The sequence below is a fragment of the Phalaenopsis equestris genome, unplaced genomic scaffold (assembly GCF_001263595.1).
Source record: "Phalaenopsis equestris unplaced genomic scaffold, ASM126359v1 Scaffold221702, whole genome shotgun sequence".
Taxonomy (NCBI): Eukaryota; Viridiplantae; Streptophyta; class Magnoliopsida; order Asparagales; family Orchidaceae; genus Phalaenopsis; species Phalaenopsis equestris.
This window is the reverse complement of record NW_018239910.1, coordinates 143,029-169,819: the sequence shown is the minus strand read 5'-3', so window position 1 is coordinate 169,819 and position 26,791 is coordinate 143,029. Positions and strand designations below refer to the sequence as shown.

General features: G+C 38.7%; 1 protein-coding gene across 8 annotated transcripts in view; it reads right to left on the bottom strand.

Annotated features, from left to right (window-relative positions):
* LOC110037582 (uncharacterized protein YNL011C) overlaps nt 1-26,791 on the bottom strand; it is a 162,595-nt gene that overhangs the window by 19,052 nt on the left and 116,752 nt on the right. For 7 of the 8 annotated variants that reach the window (XM_020742256.1, XM_020742255.1, XM_020742260.1 and 4 more), the window contains one exon: nt 13,465-13,557. In XM_020742256.1, the coding sequence (XP_020597915.1) occupies nt 13,465-13,557 (93 nt within the window). Of the gene's footprint in view, nt 1-13,170; nt 13,308-13,464; nt 13,558-26,791 lie in introns of all 8 variants that reach the window. The other variant, XR_002295349.1, reaches the window with a different exon arrangement.

Here is a 26,791-nt window from a genome sequence, read left to right as displayed (position 1 = left end):
TGTATCCAATGTACTCATACCACAATTAATATTTCTTCAAAGGAAGAGCCACTCGATATCCAAAAATTCTCACAAAATGAGGGTAAAATCTCTAGCTAGTGTCTTATCTACCATTCCATCAAATTTGACCCTCAAAACCCTCGGTAATCAAACATAAACAAAAAAATAGAGTCGGTCAGAATTTTTGGAGCCTGCAAAGGGATCAGCCAATAGGTAGATATCTAAAATTCAAAAAAACCAAAAACACCAACACCACCGACACCACAACCATCACCACCACGATCGTCCCCAAGTCCTCCGACCATATCGGCATCTCCACAACTTCATCACCACAGCCACAACTTCCATTATCATCACCACTTCAAAATTTTTCAAAGAAATATCAAAATAGCGCGCAAAACATCAGAAAAAATCAAATAGAAACATCAAAATCCGAAGCCTACATCAGAGCCATCAAGCGACTGAGGGGAGAAACAAGGAAACAAAACCTTTCCAAAAATAGGTGAAAATCCACCAACAAAAGATAGGGAAGAAGGATACCGGAAGAAGAAGACGGCAGGAATGAGACTTCTGGGTAGAGGAAGCAAGAGCACAGCCGGCTAGGAAGGTTAGAGCAGACGACGAACACGAAGAACATAACTGAATCATGAAGAGAAGCAGAGTAAAACTTAAGAGACAAAATGCGGGCCACGAGGTCGAACTAGCGGCCCGCGTTTAAATAAAAATGCCCCGCTCCGCACCTTGAATGGCGCCCCAAATGGGGCCTTAATATTTCTTATTTTTCAACTATAAATTCTTTGCACTTAATGTTTTAATATTTTCATTGAATGATTATAAAACCATTGCTTTAAAATAAATGTGGGAGAAAGCCATACGAGGAGATAATTACATTAGAAAAAAATCACATTCAAGAGATAGTTGATTTACCTGAAGGGAAAAAAAATTGTAGGATGAGAGTTTATATACATACATATATATCTAAACTAGTGGGAGACTAAAAAGATACCAAATCAGATTTTAAAGTAAAAGAATATTCCAACCATATGAAATAGATACATCTGCTCGAATTGCAAAACGGAATAAGATCTATACCACAAAGATTCATGTGCCCCAAAAGATAGTCAATTCGTTGATATATTTAGAAAAGAACTTCAAATCCTTCCATTCAAAATACTGAAACAGTAAAGCCCCAAATTCAGCGCACACCCATGATCTTGGATAGGAAAGGAAGTACAGAGCCACTGAATTAGCCAGGATGTTGGTGGGCAGCTAATATCATCGATAAATTCAAGGAATAATTTTGTTAAAAATTAAATTATTCAAACTACTATTCTGCATAAAATTATATAGATTCCTAAAATAATCTAAGCAACTATATGAATAAATCCCTTAAATGTATAATAAATAAATCAAGCTTTTTAGTCATTCCCATGTTTTTTTTATTAGTGTTTTTTAGGTTTGCATAATTGAGCAGAATACTTTTATTGATATCAAATGTTGGCTTAAATACAACTTAATAGAATCCTAAACTTAGGAAAGAAATAACATCCATACCTCCAGGATTACAAAAATCAAATCAAATTAAATAAAAATAGAAACTTATATAACTAACAGGAAATAAAGGAAAATACATAAATAGGAAATAAAAAAAATTAAATAAAATCTTAATATAACTTCTAACACTCTCTCTCAAGCTGAAGCATAGATGTCAATCATATTCAATTTGAACTTGAAATCATCAAATAACTAGCGAGGAAGATTTTTAGTGAGAATATCGACCAGTTGACCAGCGAATGGGACAAACAGAACATAAATTCCCCCAAAATTAAGTTTTCACTTAATAAAGTGATGATCAATCTCCATATGTTTGGTACGATCATATTGAACCGGATTATGATCAATGTTAATGATGGTTTTATTATCACAAAAAAACACAGAGGAGCGATAATCAGCACAAATAACTCGTAGAGCATGATGCACAACCAGAGGGCATCACACACAACCAAAGACATCAAAACTCGGCTTCACCACTACTACGGGCAACAACAAACTATTTTTTACTTTTTCGAGTAACATGGTTCCCCCACAAGGAGCAATAACCTAAGATATATCGTCGATTGTGGACGGACTTGGCCTAATTAACATCTATAAACCACAACAGAGAACGAGGTGTAACTAGTGAACAACAAACTTAAGCTTAGTGAGCATTTTAGAAAGTGAAAGATCTGATGGACGGTGATGAGATGGAGCTCTTAGGGTCATGCAAAAACTAGGATACGACACTAACGACGTGTCAAATGTTTGGGTGCATATGTGCAAGGTAAATAAGCTTACCCTAGCGGTGTTGGTAATGTGTTTTGTTCACCAGAACGACCTTGAGAACTTCAAGCAATTTCTCATTGGGACAGCTACTACTTTACAAAGAAGTAGATTAGTCTCGGTCAATAAATTCATCACATATTTGCGCTGAGACAAATAAATGCCCCAAGAGAACCAAGATACTTCCATCCCTAATAAATACTGGATGGAATCCAAGTATTTCAAATCAAAAGACGCGGCGAGGATGGCCTTAAGAGACTCTAAGGCTAGCATATCGTTACCCATGAGCACAATGCCGTCGACATAGATGACAAGAATGGCAATACGTTCACTAAACGAATGGCGAAAAAATAACGTATGATAAAATTGGGCTTGAGAGAAACCATGACTCACTATAACTTGTGTAAATATGCCGAACTAGGCTCGTGGGGATTTTTTCAGTACATAAAGGGACTTTTGCAATTGCCACACTTATCCAGGGTAAGAAGTCGAGTCAAATCTCAGTGGGAGAGAACAAAGCCTACTCAGCGAGATCGTCATTAAGAAAAACATTCTTAAAGTATAGTTATAGGGCCAACTGAGATTCAAGGCTAAGGATGTATGACCCAAACAATATTTAGTTTAGAAACTGAAGCAAACGTTTTTTCATAATCAATTCCATAAGTTTTTGGATATCTTTTTACAACCAACCAAGCCTTGTTGAGTTCAAAGAAGCAATCAAAGTTAAATTTGGTGCTAAAAATCCACCTACAACCCACTGTTTTTTTTCCCCATATGAGATCAACCACATTCCAAGTATGGTTGTGTCGCAGGGCATCCATCTCCGTCCATGACAGCAGTCTTCCAGAACAGGACAGCCAACGAGGCCTCAATAGAGGATGGGAGATTACCACTCGCCAAAGATATAGCAAATACTTTCTATGACAGAGATAGGATGTGAAACGAGACAAATTTCACCATGGGATTAATGGGGTTAAGTGTACATGACTATATTATCTGCGTAACAATAGGAGACTCCCATAAGTAAAGAGAGCATCGTACCGAGGACATGACCGAAGCAAACTCCAAGACCTACAACAGGGCAGCGGGCTCAACGATAGGGGTATTGAAACGAGCTTCAACAGAGGCCTTTGCGCAACGAGTATAGATACGAAGAAGGGGTGGCGAAGTTGGTCGAGCTGGTGACAAATTCAATGGTGCCAGAGGTGCACCAGGGATAGTGGCTATAGGAGCAAGAAAAATGTCCACCAGAGTCCAAAAGGAAAAGCGTCCAAAAAATCAAGCTCGGTCTCACTTGAGGCAGTGTTAGGGAAGGGGACATTTTCCAAAAAGGAGTCGTCGGCACTAACATAGGTTTTATTGGTGTTAGGATAAAAACATGGGTAACATTTTTAAACGGCGGAATAGCCAAAGAAGAAACATTGAGTGGGGACCAAATTTACTATGTGTCAGGTTGTGCATCGAACAAAGGTCGTGCATCCTAAGATTTTGGGTTCTATTGAGGAGAATGGGTTGGTTGGAAAACATGGCATCAAAACGGAAAATGGGTTGTGAAAGTTATGGATTATTGTGATGAGGTAGGTAATGTTAAGGACAAAGACATTCAAAAATGCTTAGGAACATTAATTTGAAATATAATAAAATGAGAAACTTCGAGGAGGTGTTTATTTTTTCACTTGGTTATCCCATTTTGTTGGAGGGTAATCCTTACAGGAACTATCATTGAGGATGCCTTTACTAACCAAGAATTCTCTCAATACAGAGTTAAAGTACTCACGGTCATCGTTGGTCCGAAGGACCTGAATAGTGCTTTTGGATTGGGTTTGAATGAAGAAGAAAATTTTTAAATGTGACAGTAGCTTTAGATTTATCTTTTAATATATAGACCCAAAATATTTGAGTGTGGGCATCAGTTAGAGTAATGAATCACCGTTTATTGATATAACTCGAAGTTTTGAGAGTATCCATAAATCACTATAAATCAGTGAAAAGGGAGAGAAAGAAGTGCAAGAATGAGATGGATATGATACACGTCGATGTTTAACTAATTGACAAACGTCATATTTAAAGGAAGATAAATTTTTATCAAAAAACACCAAATGGAACAATTGTTTCAAATAATGAAAGCTAGGATGTCCCAAACGATAATATTAAATTATACTTAGACATGCAGCAAAATGGGAAAAACTATAACTATGAGATTGACTGCTGACATTGTCAATATCATTTTCTTAGAAAAAATAGAGCCCAACTATCTGCTTAGAAGTTTCAATTATCCTCCCCGAATGACGATCCCGAAAGACACAAAACTCTCATGTTAACTTATTGATCATATGAGGCTACACTTAGCAAAGGAACATGTAGCACGGATTCAAAATCAGCCCGCCTGCTAGTAAATCTAACCCTTTACCTGCAATGGAATTAAAGGAGATGTCAGCAATTTCAATTATATCTCGCCGGGAGCGAGGAGAAACGTCAAAGAAAATGAGAACACTTGGTCATGTGGTCCGTGATACTTGAGTTGATAATCCACAGACCCGAAGAAGCAAAACCAACGAGATCCGTAAAGTCATTACTTTAACGAGCATGAGAGATCAATGGGCCTAGGGAGAACTAACTAGATCCAAGCCGCTTAATCAAATATTCCATCGAAGTTAATAGAGTCCGCCACAGACCCGAAGAAGCAAAACCAACGAGATCCGTAAAGTCATTACTTTAACGAGCATGAGAGATCAACTGGCCTAGGGAGAAGTAACTAGATCCAAGCCGCTTAATCAAATATTCCATTGAAGTTAATAGAGTCCGACAAGTCGAGAATGGTCCAAGTAGGGGTCGGCTAAACTGTTTTGGATTTCAAGGTCGTAGCGAGACCTTTAGCAGCGGAGACTTAATCGAAGACTTAGTTTTCAGTCTCCCGTGAAGCTTTTAACACTTATCAAAGGTATGGCAAACTTTGTGGCAAAAAATCACTTGTGGAGTGATTGGCTCGAGATGGTTTGGTAGAGTATGGAGTACTGTTGGAGACTAAGACTGACGACTCAGTTGAAGTAATTAAGTTGTCGAGCATGCCAATTCTCTAAATTTCTTCGCGGTGGATTCCGCTGAATGCTTTTCGTGGTTGAGGGAAAAGGGTCACGACCAAGTATACGGCCGTGGACTTAATCAAGATCCTTATTTAGGCCAGCTAAAAATTGAAACATGCGATCATTTTCCAAAAACTTATGGAAGAGGGAATGCTCTGCTAGAGAGTCTAAAGTGTAGTCGTAGTATGGTCACATTCCATCCTTAAAACAACCAAGTCATTGAAATATTGGGTCACCGTCTTCAATCCTTATTTAGCCTTGTGAACCTTATTAGAAACTTTATAAAGTTGTCCAGAATTATCTATCCCAATAAGTATCTCAAACGGCAACCCAGAAGGCACTTGCAGATAGAAGAAAAATGTAAGAACGACCAATAGAGGTCATCATGGAATTAATTAGCCATGACATTGTTGACATCATTTTGAGGTCATTTCTCTTCTCCTTGGATCCTAGGATCTAGCTCTAGGGATTCCTATTGACTATTTTAGAAAATTAGTATTGGAATCCATCTCCTTAGAAATTCCACTACTTCCTATTTCTCTTGTGATGCTCACATTGATGATCTCAAAACCATCGTCGTATGTTCAAGTGGTTAAGGACTATCATGTGGAGACTCAAGGAGAAGTTCCCAATAGGATCTCAAGCCCTAGAAAAACCTCTTCAGGACTTTATTATCACACACACAAAAAATGCACAAAATTCACTAAGTTGCACAAGATCGGACTATAATTGAGTTTAAAGGATGGGTGAAAATGCGAACTTCTCCGGATGACCTCCAATAATGAAATGGACTGCGCCAACGCGTTCGGAACATCAATTTTAGCTAGGAAAGACACCCATATTACCATAATTCTGCACACGAGCAAATTACACGCAAATCTATGAATTCATCAAAACGATCTCTAATAACGAAACGGACTGCGCCAATGCATCTGGAACGTCATAATTACCTAAAAAGGATATCTATTTTGTTATGTTGTGACGCACGAATAAAAATGTACAAATCAAATTTTTATTTTTAAAATATTAAATACTTTTATATTTAAATTATTACTTATAATATTAATTTTAATCCTAAACCGTATTTACCCTCTTTCACTTACACTAACCTTCATTTGACCCCCGCGGCTTGATCAGGTGTTTGGCTCACTCTCTCTGCAAGCCCTAGCTCCCTTGGACGATCCACGCAGTCGCCTCCCTTCTCTCGACTCTTCTCCTTCCTCGCATGGTCGCTCGACCTTTCGGCTCTCCAATTGCAGGAGATGGGTTGGCCGACCCTTCTCCTTCTCGAAGCTTTACCTTCTCCTACTTTATTGTGACGATTCCTTCCCCGTTGTTTGATTCGACCAGAAAGCTGTGGTAAATATGGTTGTCCCGCTCTCATTTATGCCTATAAAAAGGCTTCCTAAGGTACTTTCTGAATTGTTGAAAATTTTCTGAGAGAAAGGAAGGCTGAGGTTTTTGGTAGTTGTTGTTCGAGGCTTTTAGAAGAAGAAGGATTTGCCGAAGTTCCTTCTCGGCTAGGTCCTTCTGTGCTGGGTGTTTGGAAGCTTAGTGGCATTTTTTTTCTGTTGTTTTCTTTTAAGAAATCTCGAGCAAGGTACTTCTTCCTTCTATTCTCTATTCTGTTTCCCTGCTTGACACATATTGGAGATGTTAAAATCGGGAGTGCATACATGTAAAATAGGGAGTGCATACATGAGGCTTTGTTTTGTTTTAACTGGTATTTCATAATGGCATTGATATCAAGTATTGGACCTCTAATACTTTTATTGGATCTGATTTAGAAGTTCTATGCTGATTAGTTGAAATAGCAGTTTAGGGAAAGCATGTTTTGATCCATTGTCACATGCAAATCTTCTTCTTACGCTTCTATCATTTCTATACTTGTATGCTGAAAGTTGTAGCCTTCATTCTTTTCTCCTTGCTGAATCAATTTATTGTTAAAGAAAGAGTAATTTTAGGGGAAATGATTGCTTGCGTTTTTTTTCTGAAGTCACAGTTATGAACTCTGAAATGATATTTGCTCATCTAGAATTCAAGCTGAAAATGAAATATTGATGTTTTTTAATATTGTTATTTCCATCCAAATAAAAGAAATTTTGCCCTATTTTGACCCATTTGGTGGGCTCGGTTTTGGCTTATTTTGGGATTAAACGTTAGCTGGAAATTTTGCTCTGTTTTCCCCATTTGGTGGCTCACTCCTGTTGGGCCCGGTTGGTCTGTCATGGTTTTTTCTGTTTCCCTTTCCTGTTGAGCTCGATTTACCTTTGATGGCTCTCTGTTTTATCCTTCTGGCTGGGCTCGGTTTGTCTAACATGTCATTCTGTTTGCCGCTCTTGTTGGGCTCGGTTTGGTTGGAGATTCTCCAGATAACTTTCCTCCTGGGATTGTTGTTGATAACCAAGTTTGTCATCCAAAAAAAAATTATGATTTCAATAGTGCTTCTATGTGGGAATGCTAGATATAAGCAGACCAACTCACTATCATGTCTTATTTGATGAAAATGGTTTCAGTTCGGATGATTTACAAGAGCTTGTTCATTCACTCTCTTATGTATATCAAAAGAGCATAATAACAATGAATGTGGGGGTTTTCCCTTGCTGCCCCTACTCGTGAGCATATATTGGGGGTTTGGTTGTGCTTTTTCTGGTCTCTACTCATGGGCTTGTATGTGATTTTGGTTGTGCCTTTTCTTGGCCTTACCAGTGAGCCTCTGTCTTCTTTCTTATCCCTACCCATGAGCCTGTTGAAGTTTTATTCGGGCTCATTTTGTTCTCTTGATTTGCCCTAGCCATGAGCACTTTTATATTCTTTAAATTTGTATTGCACTTATCTAATGTGAGAATATTTTAATGAGGGTTGGAATTGAATGGTTTTGATATTGGCATGGATATTGGCATGATTTTTGGAAGTTTAGAAGGTTGCCCTCTATGGATTATTTTCCTTTATTTTGTGAAATATGAAAAGCTCTTACTACTTCATTTTGAGGAAGCATAAGGTTGATATGAATCAAATTCATGAAGGATTTGAAATCTCATAAAATTGTCATTCATGAAAGAGTTTTTTTTGGAAGTTTGACATTAAGGTTTGGATAACATAAATGTCACATTTAGTTCAGGCTTGGGCGTGTGATTATGTAAGTGATGGTGGAGTCGTGTATACAATTGTCACATTGATTCGGGTTCGTTTCGATCTGTTTGAAACAGGATTTGGAAGGAATACCCTTCTTGGGTTGATCCATTTATAAAATTTGAGAAAATGATATCCTTCTTGGATTGATGCAAGGACCTTGGGCCCTCCTTTTCAGATCTTTTCATTACAAGTTTTGAGGGTTGATTCACCCTTCGTCTTTTCGATCTTTTAGGTGGATCAGTTCCTCCTCTCTCTCATCCCCATTTTTATTCTTTTTTTCCTTACTTCTTGGTTCGGTTTTTTGTGCTAATGTCTGACACATACGTGCTCATATATAGTCTTTTGCTATATATGAAACCATCGAGCAAGTTCGCAAGTAGGTCAGTTTTGTTTTGAAGCTTAAGGCGATAATGACAAAGGCACGCCGGTGATAGAGTAGAATGATATTTCATCCTACGACATCAGGACCCAATCCTGAGACCTGATAAACTGTAGGATGATAGTATCATTCACTGACACAAGACTAGCGGGGAACCCGTACCTTAGGTTGTTGGCGGTCGTACGCCCGACGGCGCGATCAACTCGTGGACAATCATAATTTTTTAAAACTGATAAGAACAAAACATGATAGAACAAATACAATATTTATAAAAAATATTTTTACTACAAAATTGATACAACTTCTTTTTGTATGCTTGAAATTCATGTGCATGCTAAAATATAATTTTTAAATATATTATAACTTGATTGTCCACTTGTTGATTACCAATACCGGGCTAAAGAGTATCCTCCTAAGTTAGGTTTGACGCCCCCCTTCTAGTTGAGTGGCTAGCTCTATACATCTGGGTGATCGATAGTAGCCTTCGACGTCCCTCGAGTATAAATATATAGTATCTAAGCCTAGCCTCGACTCGAGTGCTGGCAGTTTTCTTTCTTCGGATTTTTCGTGCGATTTTATTGGAATTTTTGGTAAAACACTCGCGGTCTTTTTCCAGGATCTTCCCGTGTTTTCGATGACTTTCTTTGAATTGTCATTTATTGTTTTTTGCTTCGAGATTTCCGTCGTGAGTCATTTGCCGATTTTCTCGAGTTTTCTTTCTTCGTGGGTCATTTGTCGCTCTTTCTTGAGTTTTTCAAGTGGTATTTCTTTTGTTGATACAATGCATGCTAGCTCATTTCTTAAAATCTGTTACTATACTTACACCTGCTACTGTTTCTTTTACACACTATACCTTAGAATAGAAGGCCAGTAATTGGTTTCATAGGAGGTACCCGGCAGCAGATCGTTGACTAAACAATTGTATGTACACTTAAAATTAACATCGAATCCAAAGGTGCTACGACGGAGAGCTTGGAGCGAACACCATGGACAGCATGACGAGGACACACAGAGTAGGAACTTCGAGATGAATTTGCAACATCAAAACAAGTTTATGTCAACTAAACATTTTCCTTAGTTAAAATAACAAGTTATAGGACTTCGAGGTGGTTTGCTTAGCGCAATGTAAATCCTCACCATATCTTTAAGTTTTTGCACAACTTTGTTGTGCAATTATAAGTCCTAACACTTTTAGGATTATGAGGTTACTGTCTGGTACAATGTAAATCCTCCTATCTTTCTAGGCTATTTGAACGATCAGATATCGTGCGAATGTAAGTCCTAAATTTTAAAAAGAAATTGCAGGATTAAATATTGAATAACATTATTTCAAAGACATAAAGTCAAACAATAGAATAGTTGAGAAATCACCAAGGTTCCCCCTAAATCTCAAACTTTGAAATTTTGAAGGTAGAACCACTGATCTTAATAGAGAGTTTTCTTAAGTGACTCTGGTCATTTAAGATGTAATTTACTATAAGAGTTTGTTTCTATAGGGAACTAACAAGCCAAGATAAAATAAACCTTATTTAATCCTTATATTAAGTAAGGGAACCTGTCGACCATACATAAAAAGTTTCGCAGGTCAAACAGATGTCACCAAACTCTTTGGTTTTGATGGTTGAGCTTACTACAAATGATATGTTTATCTTCGTGATAATATATTAATTGTGGTATCGCGCTCAGCCGTCCAAACTATTCAATTTGTGAAACTCGTTTGGTCTCATTTATTTTTAAATTAAAGTATTACTTTTAAAAATCATATTTACATTAAAACTATTTTCATATTTTATAAAAATCATCATTCCTTTCTTTTCAAAATAACGGCCGACAGACAAAACTATAGAATAGGAGGCCAGTAATTGGTTTCATAGGAGGTACCCGGCAGCAGATCGTTGACTAAACAATTGTATGTACACTTAAAATTAACATCGAATCCAAAGGTGCTACGACGGAGAGCTTGGAGCGAACACCATGGACAGCATGACGAGGACACACAAAGTAGGAACTTCGAGATGAATTTGCAACATCAAAACAAGTTTATGTCAACTAAACATTTTCCTTAGTTAAAATAACAAGTTATAGGACTTCGAGATGGTTTGCTTAGCGCAATGTAAATCCTCACCATATCATTAAGTTTTTGCACAACTTTGTTGTGCAATTATAAGTCCTAACACTTTTAGGATTCTGAGGTTACTGTCTGTTACAATGTAAATCCTCCAATCTTTCTAGGCTATTTGAACGATCAGATATCGTGCGAATGTAAGTCCTAAATTTTAAAAAGAAATTGCAGGATTAAACATTGAATAACATTATTTCAAAGACATAAAGTCAAACAATAGGATAGTTGAGAAATCACCAAGGTTCAAATCACCAGGGTTTCTCCTGGATCTGTGATGTCTCCTACTCTTCATTCCTTTGAATTCTTTAAAATAACTGTTCCTATTTGAGTCACTCTCATTTTCTTTCCTGTGTCTAATCTTGGAAACCTAAACTTTGAAATATGGAAGGTAAAACCACTTATCTTAATCGAGAGTCTTCTTAAGTGACCCTGGCCATTTAAGATGTAGTTAACCATAAGGGTTTGTCTCTATAGGGAACTTGGAACCCAGGTAAAACAAATTTTGTCTAATCTTTATATTAGGTATGGGAACTTACCGGTCATTTATAAAAGGTTTTACAGACCAAAAAGATGTCACGAACTTCTTAGTTTAGATGGTTGAGCCTACTGTCAAGTGGTATGCTTATCATTCGTGATAATATATTAATTGTGGTATCGCGCTCAACCGTCCAAACTATTCAATTTGTGAAACTCGTTTGGTCTCATTTATTTTTAAATTAAAGTATTACTTTTAAAAATCATATTTACATTAAAATTATTTTCATATTTTATAAAAATCATCATTCCTTTCTTTTCAAAATAACGGCCAACAGACATAACTATAGAATTCTCCATTTTCCACGCAACATATGTTGGGTCAGTTTTTAAAGGTTCTCAAATCGTACCAGTGAGATGGTTGAATTTAACCCAACCTTTGACAAACCACAAAACAACTTGAGACCATTAGAAAAAATTGAAATCGTTGAGTTTATGAGTGGTAATTAAGAAATTCATAGTGTTCGGATCCTTTAGTCTACAGAATGATTGAGGTAGATGTTGAACCTCCGATAAAATCAAGAACAACGTCGGATGAAATCTCTGAGGCTGAGGAATCAGACATGGCTCCAACGGAGCCAAAGGAGTGGATTGGTTGCCAAGGCATGGAAGGAGTCGATCCTTGCATCACACAACTTGTAGGGAAGATTTTCTGATTGTATTAAGGTTTTCCGACTAGATGAGGGACTACAACAGGGAAATCCGTCTACAGAGAGGGGTACCGGCCTTGGAGAAAAGACAGAAGATTTCTTCTGTAGAAAGAAGACAGAAAGATAGCCTGCAGAGAGAAAAACTGCAAGGAGTTCCAACTGTAGGAAGGGAATTTGACCACGCATGTAGAGGTCTAGAGGCTAGGTTAAGATTTCTTTCTCTAATACCATATAGGTTTGGTGAATTGAGCAGAATACTGTTATTGATACGAAATATTGGCTCAAACACAACTTACTAAAATCCTAAAACTTAAGAAAGAAATAACACCCATATCTCGAAGAGTACAAAAATCAAATCAAATAAACTAAAAATAGAACTCATATAACTAACCAGAAATAAAAGAAAATAAATAAATAGGAAATAACAAGAAAAAATATCCTAATATAACTTCTAACAAATTTCATTTTAAATATTAAGTACTTTTAAAAAAAAGTAGTTACATCGATAAAATATTTTAAATAATAAAAACATTTCATCGAATAAAAAATCTATGTATTTTTTTCAATTAATTATATCTTTGAATAATATAAAAAAAACACAATGGAAAGAATTTTTTTTCATTATTTAAAAGTTTTAAGAAAACCTTAAATCTAATTGATTTATTGATCTAACTTCAAATTATTTTAAAATTTTTTACTAGATATTTTAATTTTGATAAAGTCCAAAAAAATTATTCAAAAATTTTAATCTAGCGTATTTTTAAAAATCATACCAAAATTTATCATTTCTATCCTTCTAAATAAGCGTACACATAATCATCATTTGTTTTGTAATAAAACAAAGCGTCTTTCAATTAATGAGAGAACAAAAGATTAATAATATTTTCTGGACATTATTATATAGCATCTAGTTACTATAATTATTATAATGACAATATTTTAATCCACCTGTGCACTGCATGGGTTGTGCAGTAGTAATATTTGCAGTGCCTCCTACTGCCAAATCCAAGACCCGTCAAATAAGATCAACGCATGACCTTAGTACGTGATTTAGAAGCATCCCTTGTCCTCCAAAAGAATTAATCCTAACATATGAGCACACAAAATTCTAAAATAAACGACAACTTGCGAAAGTTAGAATGATAAGAGAAAAATATATAAACGGTGGCATATACAACATGATCTCCATTTGCAAAATAACTTGAATAAAATATTGACAAAGAATAAAATTTGTGAACATACCACATTAGATATTCCTTGAGCATCCAGACATTCAAAATCAACTGGGACTTGGCCATCTTTAGGGACAAGTAATGCATTGATGTAATCACTTGGCTGTACAAAGTACCAAAAACAGTGAAAAAGAAGAAGAAAATGTACTGCAAAAAAAGGCTAATAAAAGAAATTACGAATTTATGTAAGTTTGTATTAAAAACAGTATCATTAACTGCCACTGGCTGTTGATAGAAAGTAAAATGCAGCCAACAATTTGTACTAGCAGTATTGGAGTGGCTTACATATCCAAATATGGCTAGCATAACACAAAAGCATATGCTTACTTTCAATCAGAGTAACAAGGCCCATTGTTCATTCAACGGGATTGGCTTCGAGGAAGGCGGAGAGTGATAGCCAGGGTAGAGGTTCATACAAAGAGGGGACTCCTAACAAGTCTTTAATAGAAAATGGGGATAGATTGAACGGAGTCCCACATCAAAAGGAAAGGAAAGATTGTAGGTCTATACAAGTAAAGGAAAAGATTCACATATTGGAGGCACCAAAACTTCCCTTGTTAAGTGTGCTAGTGATGGAACACTCTATTAGATCAGCACCTAAAAGCAAATTTATCTTTTATTAGCTTAAATGCAATTTATTCTTTTGTCATTTATTAAGGTTTTGGATTTTAGATAGATTTTCTTCCTCCTGAATTGTAAGAATTGAGATAGATCTCCTACCTCTCAAATTGTAGATGTTTGTCCTTTACTTTATGTTCGCAATTATATTGTTTGTTTTAGGGAAATAAAATATTTATTTTGCCCTAATTTCTACAAAGATTCCGAACCAATTGATATCAATGCATTGATTCTAGGAAGCAAAGATTCTTAGAACTGACCTTCATAGATCCGTAACCTTCTTCATTGCGTCAACAAAGAGATTGCTGCTTATTGGGGTAAAGTGTCGTGATTCCCCTGGTGGGGAATGAGATGACGGAATCACAATGTCCAGAGCGCTCAATTAGACCTAATATTGTGATACGGATCTAACGCGAAGGCACAAGACTATCGCGGGAAGTGATCGCCTTTGTTGACCTCGCTTTCGGTCGAGGTGCAGTTTTCCCCTCCTTAGTAGCCTGGGATCTAGCCGTAGGACCTTTCTGTCGACTACTCCTAGAAAACTACTGAAGGAGTCCATCTCCGTTAGCAATTCTAAACTTTTCTTCACTTAACTTGACGTTCCATATATTAGTTTTGATCGCTATTGCTTAGCAGGTAAGGCTACTCTGAAGGAATTCAGGGAGTATTCCTATAGGACTGTCGGCCTTAGGATTGGTTGTACTCGTTGATTTGGCGCCGCTGTCCAGTTTTATTGAACTCATATCGGAATTTTAATAGGATTTGTACCGCAACGCGTTTTTGACCCGATCGACGACGAGGTTGCCCGGACGACTCCGGATGACGAAACAGATTGCGCCGATGCGTCCGGAACATCGATTTTACCTAGGGGAGACATTCGTTTCACTGCGACGACGCGTCTGGGGAAGGATATATAATTTAGGTGTAATTATAATCACAAATAGCATGCAAAATTTTTAAAATGATATTTATTATTATTATTATTATTATTGTTTATTAAAACCTAAATCTATCTACTCCCCTCCCCACCGCTTTTCTCGAACCCACGGGCCTCAGCCCTAGCTCTGTTCGTTCGTTCGCCTAGCCCGCGTCCTTCCTGTGTCGTTGGACCTTCACTCCCGCGCTCGCCTCCTGCACGCGAGACAATCTCGCAGACTACCCATCCCCTTATTATTGTCGAGGATCCTATCCTCTGCGAGGATAGTATCCTCTGCTCTCGACCCTCCTTGACACAGAGCGTGGCCTCTGCGAGGATCGTATCCTCTGCGCTCGATTCTTCTGCCGTATCTTCTTAATCATTTTTCTCTTTCTCTGGTATATATTAGAGCTCGGTTTTGTAGTCCGGGGAGGGGGGTATGCCGAAAATCTCTGAGGGAGGAAACTCTGCCATTTTCTTTTCTCACTTCTTTAATTTTACTTCTTTAATTTTCTTCTTTAATTTTCTAGTGCTTGAATTGGTTTCCTCTTGCTGTTGGAGAAGGAGTTGAAGTTGGGGAGTGCCTTTAAAGTTCATGTGTTACTTTCATTTGCTTCAAGGAGGTATCTTTTCCCCTTTTGTGTCTTGCCCTGTTTTCGATTTTGCCCTGCTGAGCCCTGTTAGCTCGGTGTGATGGGTGATACAGCATGCTTACTTAGTTGGCACTTATATTTTTGAATACATGATACTCAAGCATCTAGGAATAGAAGTGCAAGCATACTTTAAGGGCTAGATTTAATTACCTGTTTAGAAGGATAGAAGAATAGCATGTTATCGGCTTTTCTCTTTTCCTTACTTGCTTAAAATGGTAAAACTATGACATATTTCTATTACTATGAATAAGAAAGTTGAAACGTGGCTTTGAGACGATGCTAGCTCCTCTTTTCTCTTTTTGTTCAAAAGCAAATTGGAATAATTGAAAATGTAGCTTTGAGCTGATGTCGACTTCTCTTGCAAGCATGTTGGGATATGTATTATGAGGCTTTTCATCTATTCTTATTTAGCATGAGATATTGGAGAGTTTATTTGGCCTTTCAAGCATGTTTGGGGACTCAGCTTTGGTTTCTTATGGCTATTCCTTGCTTGAAATACATGTTTATGGGAGGATTTATTTAATTCGACAAGTCTTGTAACTTGTTTTGGTGGTTGGGTTTAGCACCTCACCAGGCATCACTTTGTTTAAACTTCTATTGGAAGTTGTTTCATGCTTGGAATAATTAAGTTGAGGGCCTAAATATACTCTCTATATTGTTGCTTTTGTTTAAGACATATGTTGGCTCTATATCTTGATGTTTCAAAAGGCATGTGAACTACTCTTTGGTTCTAAATGGGTCGGTTTCACCTTCAAGTAACAGGAACTTTAATTTCTGTTAAAACTTGAGTTTCTATCTATGCTTGGGCCTGCTTTAGCCTTGAGTGGCTCGATTTCTGGCCTCCATTGGGGCTCGGTCTTACCTGCTCTAGCTCTTCACTCTTGCTGATTATGAGGCTTATTTTTGTTTGATTTGGGATGTGACTTTATTCTTTTTGCCCCTGCTGGTTTTCGGTTTATCTAAAAATTGATGGGTTTCGATTTGCTATCATATACTGCATTTGAGTAGCCTTTAAAGCTTTGGTTTGGTCTCCTTAAGGGCTCGATTTTCACCTTGGAAGGGTTGGAGGCTGGGTTCTGGATTGAGATCTTGTCTTGGGTATGTGAGCTTTACTTGTTAACCTTAAGGGATTTATTTTGGCTTGATTTGGGAACTCGGTTTGCTTGTTTTAGCTCCTACCCGAGAGCCTATTGTGGTGTTTATTCCTGTCTCTGTTCCATAGCTATGGGAAGGTTCGGTTTTACTCTGATTGGGAGCTCAATTTTGCCTTATTTTTCCCCTGCCCGAGAGGTGGCTTTGGGTTTTCACTTTTACTAGCCTTAGCTCCTACCCGTAAGATCTCTTGGGGATGGCATAATTTAATCTAGTCTGTCTTCTTGTGCTTGAAGATTTGCATGATTATTGATGGATCAAATCTGTTATTCCAAAATGAGGTTTATATCTTGTACTCTCTTATGTATATCAAATATCTTCATATAATTGATTTGGGTTGCCTTAGTCGTGAGTCTCCTCTTCTTCTGTGCCTCGGGTTGCCTTGGTCGTGAGCCTCTTTTGGCCTTGGGTTGCCTTAGCCGTGAGCCTCCTCTCCTTCTGTGCCTTGGGTTGCCTTGGTCGCAAGTCTCTTTGGCCCTATTTTGCCTTGACATAAAGTCTTGGTGGCTATACTCTCCTCTATTGACCCCGGCCGTGAGTATTTATTTGGTTATATGGGAATATTTTATGTTTATTTGATATATGAGGCCATTGATTAATTTGGAAGTTGGAAGATCCTGATTTTTGCATGGGTTTGGGAGTACTAGTGATGGTATTCTCCGACTTATTTTCCTTTTGTGAAATTTGGGAGATTTCTAAGTCTCATTTTGGAAAAGCATTTGGTTAGAACAAATTAATTTCATAAAGATGTCTTTGGGAGCTGGGCACCGATGTTAGGAAGTCACTGGTGTGTGAGGCCAGTTTGACTTAAGTTAAGTCATTTATAAAAACGTGAGAAAGTGATATCCTTCTGGATTGATTCAAGGATCTTTGGGTCTTCTTTTTCAGGTATTTTCATTACGAGTTTTGAGAGCTGATCCGTCCTCCGTCTTTTCAGTGTTTTGAGTGGATCAGTGGCTCCTCTCTCTCATCCCATTTTTGTTCCTTTTTTTCCTTGTTTCTTAGTTCGGTTTTTTATGTTTATGTCCGATACATAAGTGTCTACGTATCGCATTTTGCTATACGTGAAACCATCAAGCAAGGTCGCAAGTAGGACGGTTTTGTTTTGAGGCTTAAGGCGATGATGACAAAGGCACACCGGAGATAGAACAGAATGATATGTCATCTTACGACATCGGGATCCGATTCAAGAACCCATCATGATCCGATTGAAGAACCCGGTGAACTGTAGAATGACAGTATCATTCACCGACACAAGACTAGCGGGAGTTGACCCGAACCTTGAAAGACTAGCGGGAGTTGACCCGAACCTTCTTAGGTTGTTGGTAGCCTTATGCCCGACAGCATCATCGACTCGTGGACAACTACTTTTCAAAATTGATGAAAATAAATTTGATAAGAACAAACACATCTTTTTCCAAAACAAAAATATATTTTTCGCTACATACAAAATTGATACAACCCAATTTTCGCATGTTTGAAACCTATGCGCATGCTGAAAACATAAATTTTAAATACATTTTAAACATTGGTTGTCCACCAGTTGATCACCTGTTTAGGCTAAGGAATACCCTCCTGTGTTAAGTTCAATAGGACGCCCTTCTAGTTGAGTGGTGGGTTTTATACATCCGTGTGATCGAGTAGCCTTCGACGACTCTCGAGTACTAATATATAGTAGAGCCTAGCCCCGACCCGAGTGCTTGCGGGCTCCCTCTTTTTGGACTTTTTCATGTCTTTCTTGGAATTTTTGGACAAAGCACTCGTGATCACTTTTCAGGATTTTCCCATGTTTTCTACGATTTTAAGTGATTTGTCGATTCGTCGATTTCCTCGCATTTCTCTTGTCGTGAGTCTTTTGACGATCTTTCTCGCTTTCTCGAGATTTTCTCGAGATTTCTGGACGATGTTTCTTTAAAGCATTTCATCCTGCTTCCTCAAATTTTGTTGTTTGTACCTGTTGCATCAATTACACCTAAGGAACACCAGATCTCCGAGGTATACAGGTTTGTTTTATGTTTACAACTTGTTATTCTCTTATAATTACTTATCTGTTGTACATTTTACTTTTTTTTAGACTGCATGTTGTACTGCTTTCTTTACTGCATACTCTATTGCTTGTCCTGTGCTACATACTCTACTGTTATGCTATACACTGTACAACTTCAACATGTTCTCAATAAAATATCTGAAGAACTACGACCATAGGGCCGCTCGATTTGACATTATAACCTGACACCCTAGAAAGTTAAACTCGTCACGACAACGAGCTTGGAACTAGCGCGGTGGGCAGCAAGACCGTCTTCAACAGCAGAGCATGTCTTCCCCAGCTAAACCATTCCTTTCTTAGAAATTAAAACAATCCATAAGATCTCGAGGTTGTTCGCCTCACGCAACATAAATCCTCAATTTTTCGTTAAATATTCGTATAGCTTTGTTGTACGATATAAACCCTAACTCGTTTTAGGATTCCGAGAATTCCATGGTTGTCGTCCGTCATGGCCTAAATCCTCACATCTTCCAAGTTGTTTGTGTGATCGTTTTATACGAATGTAAGCCCTAATTAAATAAAATTGACAGGATAAAACACTTGAATATTTCTCCTCGAAACTGAAGCCAAACCATAGGGTAGACTGGAAAGTCACCGAGGTTCTCCGTCGGATCTGTGGCGTCCCCTAGTTCTTCCTCCTTTGAATTCTACAATAAATGTTCCAAGTTTAAACCATTCCCCTTTTGCGCACCTCTTTGTCCAATTTCGTTGAGAAGTCCCATCCTTTTGAAGTCCTTGAAGATAATTTTTTCTGATTTTTATCGAGAGTATTCTTAAGTGACTTCGGTCATTTAAGATGTAATTAACTATAGGGGCTTGTACTTATACGAAGCTTTTCCGAACCCAGCTTAAAATAAATCCTATTTAACTTTTCATATTAAATAGAGGAATTTGTCGGCAAATAAAACGGTTTCGCAGACCAAACGGACGTCATATATTTCTTAGTTTATTTGATCGAGTCTCATCCTCAAGTCTTGTGTTTATCCCTCAAAATAGATACAAAATTTGAAGTAGAGCGCTCTTTCATTTTAACTGTGAAGATTATGGGGTCAGTTTGATTTCATTTTTTTTAAACTTAAATTTATATGAAAATTAAAGTGTCCTTCCAAAGCAGACGACGGGATTTCGATTCCGGTGACCGACAGCTTTTTACGGACAACCTCCAACCCTACTTTTTATCGCCGACAGCTTCTGGCGACTCCGTTGGGGATAGCTTCTCTCTTCATTTAAATCAGGAAATATTTTCTTCAAACATCGGAAATGTGTCAATGTCCCTCTTAGACCAAATTACCCTTCTTCCGTTGGTATGTTTCACCCATTTTTTTCTTGGGGAAGTACGATCAACTCTTTTCGGACTTCAGTATCATCTGTTCAATTACTTTGAACAGAGAGGTTCAGAAGGCCATTAAGAACTTTTAATCTTTTATGTGGGGTCGAACCCCCAATAGGTGTGTTGGCGGACTAGTTTCACTTGGGCATTGTGCGTTGTGAAGTCGGTCCCGCACTGGGTCCTAAACTTTACTCTTCTTTTTGTGTCATTTCGAGTTTGATTTGTTATTTCGCAAGTTGAACCGAATTGTGTCGCGCTGCGCTTGCTCGTTAATTTTCTTTGTACTTTTAGACCATTTTCACTAAAATCTTAAAATTTTCACCGATTAAATAAAATTTACTCGGTTTACAGGTCTACCTCCGTCAATTTGTAGTGCTCGCACTATGATCACGAGATATTGGTCAAATAACTAACCCTAGAGTTTTCTCTTTTGAAGTTTTTGCGATGGCATTCCCAACACTCACATTTTCCTGCAACTTGCCAATGGACCGTAGCGCCCGTAACGCCGCTCCCACCATCAAGTTTGGAACAGGATTCAAGGATCTCGAGGTCATTCTCGGGAAAGCCCCGTTCGTTGTAGTGAAGGTCGCCACTCCAGAAGTTCAGGAACCGTCTGCTGAGTTTAACCTGAATTGCCTACAAGATTTCCCTCCTTATAAGAAGGAAAAGACTACCTCCACTTTGAAATCTACTAGGCCTGACTTTCCCGCTCCTGCTAAGGGAAAAGAGGTTATGATCGTCGATAGTCCAACTGAAGAGTTCACCGTCCCGCCGTCAGTGTTCGAAATTGGGCCGAGTTCGGAAGTTGCACTGTTAACACGGTCACAAAGAAGAAACCGTAGCCAAAAAGTTCGTAAGACTGCTGAACTTCAGATTTCTGAAGATATGACTGTTGATGAAATTCCTCATCAGGAGGAATCAGGATTGTTGGATACCTCTCCGCTTTTGCGAGGGAGTAGGTTCCACCCCTTAGTAAATACCGATGGACATGAAAGTATCCGGAAGATTGTCGCTGCTTTACCGTCGACTCATGAACATGATGGAAAGAGGAAGAAGTCTACTCCTCTCACCAGAGTCAGTACAGTGTTTCAGAGACTAGCTGCCAAGGATGGTTGCTTAGTCAGTGAATTGCTTAAGCGGATGTGATGTGCAGTATCCCCTCGCATGAAGAAAGAAATACTAAAGGATGTCAGATCTGCTGAAGGATTACCTCCTCACATTCCTGTCAAGTTCCGCTTGGGGAACAGAATTGGAATTATCACCACCACTGGGTCCGCAGGCCGTCGACTGGTTAAGTCACGACTGGGTCCGAGAGTTCCACCAATCACCAACCATAAAGATGTTCTTAAGATCCCAAAGAAAAGGATAAACATGTTGTCTAGTACTGTATCCGGTCTTCACCATGGGGAGCATGCCTCTCTTCGACATGTTGATATTTCTGTTGAGACGTCCCGTCTCAAAACATCACCATCAAGGAAAGAGGTTTAGATACCCAGGGTTGTTGCACCAATACAATCTAGTGAGCCTATGAGTCAGAATTATAGCATAAAGCAGAGATACAAAGTACCCGACATGATAACAACAACAACAGTCGAAGAAGGTGCACAGATAGAAAATGTTCAACACAAGCCTCCAGACCTCAAAGTGATACGAGGGGCAATAATTGAGAAAAAGGTCGAAAGGCTCAGGGTCGAGATTTCGGAACTAGCCTGAGGACGTGGAATTCTCGTTGATGATGATGATAAAAACTCTGAAGAATACCATGAGGAAGAATGTATGGATATTAATGTCATCGAAACCAGAGCGGTTACATCTGCGCGTGACGCTCAACCTCATACTGAAGGAACGTCGTAGATGAGCTGCGTAGGGCTCTCTTCCTGAGAGATGAAGAAATCAGTCAAATGAATAATAGAATGGAAGAAATGGTTGTTGTCATGACTGCTATGGCTGCAGCTCAAGGACAATCTCAACCACGACAGTTAGCTTCTCCAGAAGTCAATCAACCATAAATTATACAGATTGTAGATGAGAGGAGGGAAGTCGCCTCAGCTAACAGAGATGATCTATCTACAAAAGAGGGACTCTACTCCAAAAGATGGACTCTACTCAAAGCGTCATACCAGAAAAGGATTTTAAGCAAATGATCGAACAGTTTCGGGAGGCCTTAGCCCAATTTGGTTTTAAAGGGTAAGTTTTAAAGGGTAAACCCTACCCGGAGGAATTTGATGTCGTACCCTACCCTAAGTGTTTTGTGACACCGAATTTTAAGATATCAACGGGATTGGAAACCCCAGACAACACAGCACATTTCTGAGCCAGTTGTGGCAACACAGTAGGTAACGAGGCATTGCTTTGCCGCCAATTTATCAGCAGTTTATCAGGGATAGCTTTTGATTGGTATGTCGAATTACCTAATGGATCAGTAAAGACTTTCTTCGACTTAGAGCAGTTGTTCGTGAAGAGATTCGCCGGAACGCAGCACAATGTTTCTATAGGAGATCTCGTGATACAGAAGCAAAGGTCTAACGAGACTCTAGTAGATTATATTTTGAGATGGAGAAACCTTAGCATGAAATGTGAACCTCAGCTACAGGAACGTCATGTGATTGAAATTCTACTCAAAAGCATTCATGGGCCAATAGCTTTCATGCTTAAGGGACTCGCCATCAAATCCTTTAAGAAGCTGCTCAGCAAAGGCAGCAATCTGCAAGAAGAAGCCAAGTATATGGATTCTCCGGAGAAGACAGAGAAGTCCAAGACAAGCAGGACATTTGAAAATAAATCCGAGGTAGTGACAACTGTTGACAAGGGAAAACAACCAATAAAGATATATGTAGAGGATTTCCGTCGGGATTCTCAGCCGCCATCATAACATAACCAACAGCAGCGTACACAGTAGTATGGTCAACCTGCCCAGCGCACGTCAGGTCATGCCGAGTAGAGAATAAGCAAATATCCTTGACCAACGACATAAAGTGGTGTAGTCCTTTAAAGACGAAGCAGTATCCAAGATATTCAGAAGCTTAATGAAGAAATCCGAGTTCAGATTACCAGATCCGAGGAGACCAGAGGAGGTCGATAAGAAAATCAGCCCAATTATTGCCCGTATCACAGAATGCTCGGGCATACTATAGATAATTGTTTCACCTTCAAGGATTGGCTCGAGAGGAACATTAAAGAAGGGAATATAACAATCCCGAAAGAGTATTTAAAAGAACCTGAAAGAGATTCTATAAATATGATTTCAACTAAATCAATCACTCCAATAGATCCGTACTCAGAAAAAGGTGAATGGACTACAGTTTGGAACAAGTCATCCAAAAAGATATTGGATCAGATTGATCAGATTCAGATCGCTTTTCAGATCGCTTCAGTTCAGGCAAGCATTCAGAGTCTACAACCTGTTCAACCAGAGATAGAGATTTCGTCAAAGAAATTACTACAACCTGAGAAGAGAGAAAAGAGCAACGTCACGAAGACTGATAGCGTGGGGGGTAGGATAGGGGCCGCCTCTGCTAGATTAGTTGTCTTGGATTCGGGGGAGAAAATCTTCGAACCCTTGACCATGTATGATTATCATTTTGCTCCTCCGGGGTATTATGAATATAGTGATGATAATTTCGACTATGTTTTAACTGTTTTTGGTAATAGCGCAACTGATTTTGGTCACTCTAGTTTCGATCTCAATTCCCAAACTGATCCTCAAATTCTACTTGAGTCTGATAAACCCGTTAGACAGATTGGAAAGGATGTCAACGACACTGGATATGACAGTTCGGGAAGTGACGAACCAATCATTGAATGTAAAGGAGTATCGGTCGCTGATCATCATCAACTGTGATTCATCTGATTCAGAATCTACACTTGAGGAGTCAACCACAGTGTCAGAAGAGATAATAGAAAGTTTATTTGAGAAGAGAAAAAGTGTTACCCTCAGGGACGACTCTACTCAAAAAAGGAAAGCAAACAGTTGCTTCAAACGAGCCACCTCCAGCGATGAAAGAACACATGCTCGAGAGGAAACTGGAAGTTCAGACAAAGTGGACTACAACGTACTAGCGCATCTCAGAAAGTTACCAGCCAAATTAAGTCTTTTCGACGCTCTGATCCTGTCAAAGGAGATGAGAGAATCTCTGATCAAGGCCCTACTTGATCCGGAAATTTGCTTAGCTCAGTTGGCTAGCACGTCCTCGGATGAGGTTTGTTCGTTGAAAGATCAGCCTGGGGTAACTTTCACAGATGAAGATTTATTGCTTGGTACTACCGGCCACAATTGTCCGCTCTATATTTCCGTTAGCATTGGCCGATTTGTACTATCCAAAGTTTTGATGGATCCTGGAGCATCGCTCAATTTAATAAGTATACGGACACTAACATACCTGGATATTGATACTCAGGACCTTACAGCTGACAAGATGATGTTAAGAGGATTCAACCAAAAGGGAGAAAGAGCCCTTGGGTCAATTACATTACTTACAAAGGTTGGAGAGCTAGTAACAACCGCAAAATTTCATATCATCAGTGCCGAGACCTCTTTCGATGCTCTACTTGGTCGACCGCGGATTCACGAGCATGACATGATGACATTGGCTCTTCCTCTTTCGATGCTCTACGTTGTAGTCCACTTTGTCTGAACTTCCATCAATGTATTAAGTATTACAGGGAAGGATAAGAATATTGCATCAAAGGAGATTTACAATCATTTTCGATTCATGAAGTTGACACTCATGAGGACGCCGCCTACTACTCGCCTCTAAAGAAGACTGTCTTCTCTCGTGAAGTTGTGGCGAATGAAGTGGGAGATTCAAAGGAATCACAAAGAGGAGGTCATTCAACTCTGATTCGACAGCCTTCTATCATCTCCTCACAACGAGGTGGTAGGGGTTCTTTTAGCCCACGCACCCGAGATCGAGACCGAGGACGTGGACGAGGAAAAGCCAATGTGATTGTTGAACGGACTAGGCCGATCATCAACATTGATGATGAAGAAGATTCTGAGGAAGAAATAATAATGATTTTTCCTTTCTTTCCTTTATTTTTTCAAGGAAACCTCAGTACGAGATATCCTTAGAAGATGCAAGGAAAAGTGAATATAAGACAATGTATGATCGGATAAACCACTATGTGAACACCTTGAACCTTACTCCGATTCTCCTTCGAAAGGTTGAGAGTTTAGAGGTCAAGCAAGTCCGTAGCGCTGGTTCAAAGTTGATCAAATTCCACCGTGCTTCTACATCTACCAATCCCGAAAATCATGTAAATTTTGATGAGAATTCTAATGAATTAATAGAATTACCTTTTGGTTACTTTTTGCCTTATGTACGAAAGTTAATTCAACAGAGACATTTGTCAAAACAGATGCTGGAAGATAAATTGCAACGCTTTGAAAAATTATGGAATGTTAGGGGTCGAATTCCTAACTCGAAAGAATATCTCGGATTTGGTAGAGTCGGACCAGTTGATGATTCAGAATTTTGCAAGGTTGTTATTAGTGAATTGGGGGAGGATTGTCTCGATGTGGAGGATGACTCTACCGATCAGCTAATAGAAAACGCTCCACCGGAATTTGAAGAAGAAATTAAGTCAACAATTGATGAGTTGAAAGAAATCAACCTCGGGACTAAGAAACAACCCCGACCAACTTTCATAAGTTCATTACTCAGCGAAAAGGAATCTACAGAGTTGATAAAATTATTGTCAGAATTTAAAGATTGCTTCGCATGGAGTTACGATGAAATGTCAGGACTGTCAGCAAAGGTTGCGGTTCATAAACTCGGGGTAGACAAGAATATAATCCCAGTGAAACAAACTTCAAGAAGAATGCGCCTAGAAATAGAGCAGCAAGTGATTGCCGAGGTGAAGAAACTAATAGATGCCAACTTCGTGCGGGAAGAACAGTACCCCACAATATTAGCTAACATCGTGCCAGTTAAAAAGAAAAATGGACAGATACGTGTCTGTGTCGACTTCAGGGACTTAAATAAAGCATGTCCAAAAGACGAATTCCAAAAGACCAATACCAGAAATGATGGTGGACATCGTCTCGACACACGAGATTTTCTCCTTCATGGATGGATCATCAGGATACAACCAAATCAAGATGGCTCCAAAAAATGCAGCCCTCACAGCCTTCAGAACACCAATTGGAATTTTCTGCTACACAGTTATGTCATCTTCATCTGGACTAAAGAACGTCGGAGCAACATATCAGCGTGCAATGACAGATTTTTGATGACCTCATCCATAATCAAGTGGAATGTTACGTGAATGATTTGGTCATCTAAAGTAAATGGAAAATAGATTAATTGTACGATTTGAGGATTGTGTTTGAACGATTACAATAATACAATCTCAAGATGAATCCCTTAAAGGTTCCTTTGGCGTTATCTCTGAGAAATTTCTAGGATTCTTTGTCCGTCATCGGAGAATCGAGATCGACCCGGATAAAATTAAACCTATCTTGGAAATACCTCCTCCTAAAACTTTGAAACAACTACGTTCCTTCTAGGGGAAGTTGGCATATCTGAGATGCTTTATTTCTAATCTCTCAGGTAGGTGTCAGCCTTTCTCGGCATTAATTAAAAAGGATGCCAAATTTATTTGGGAAGAGAAATGCTAGCG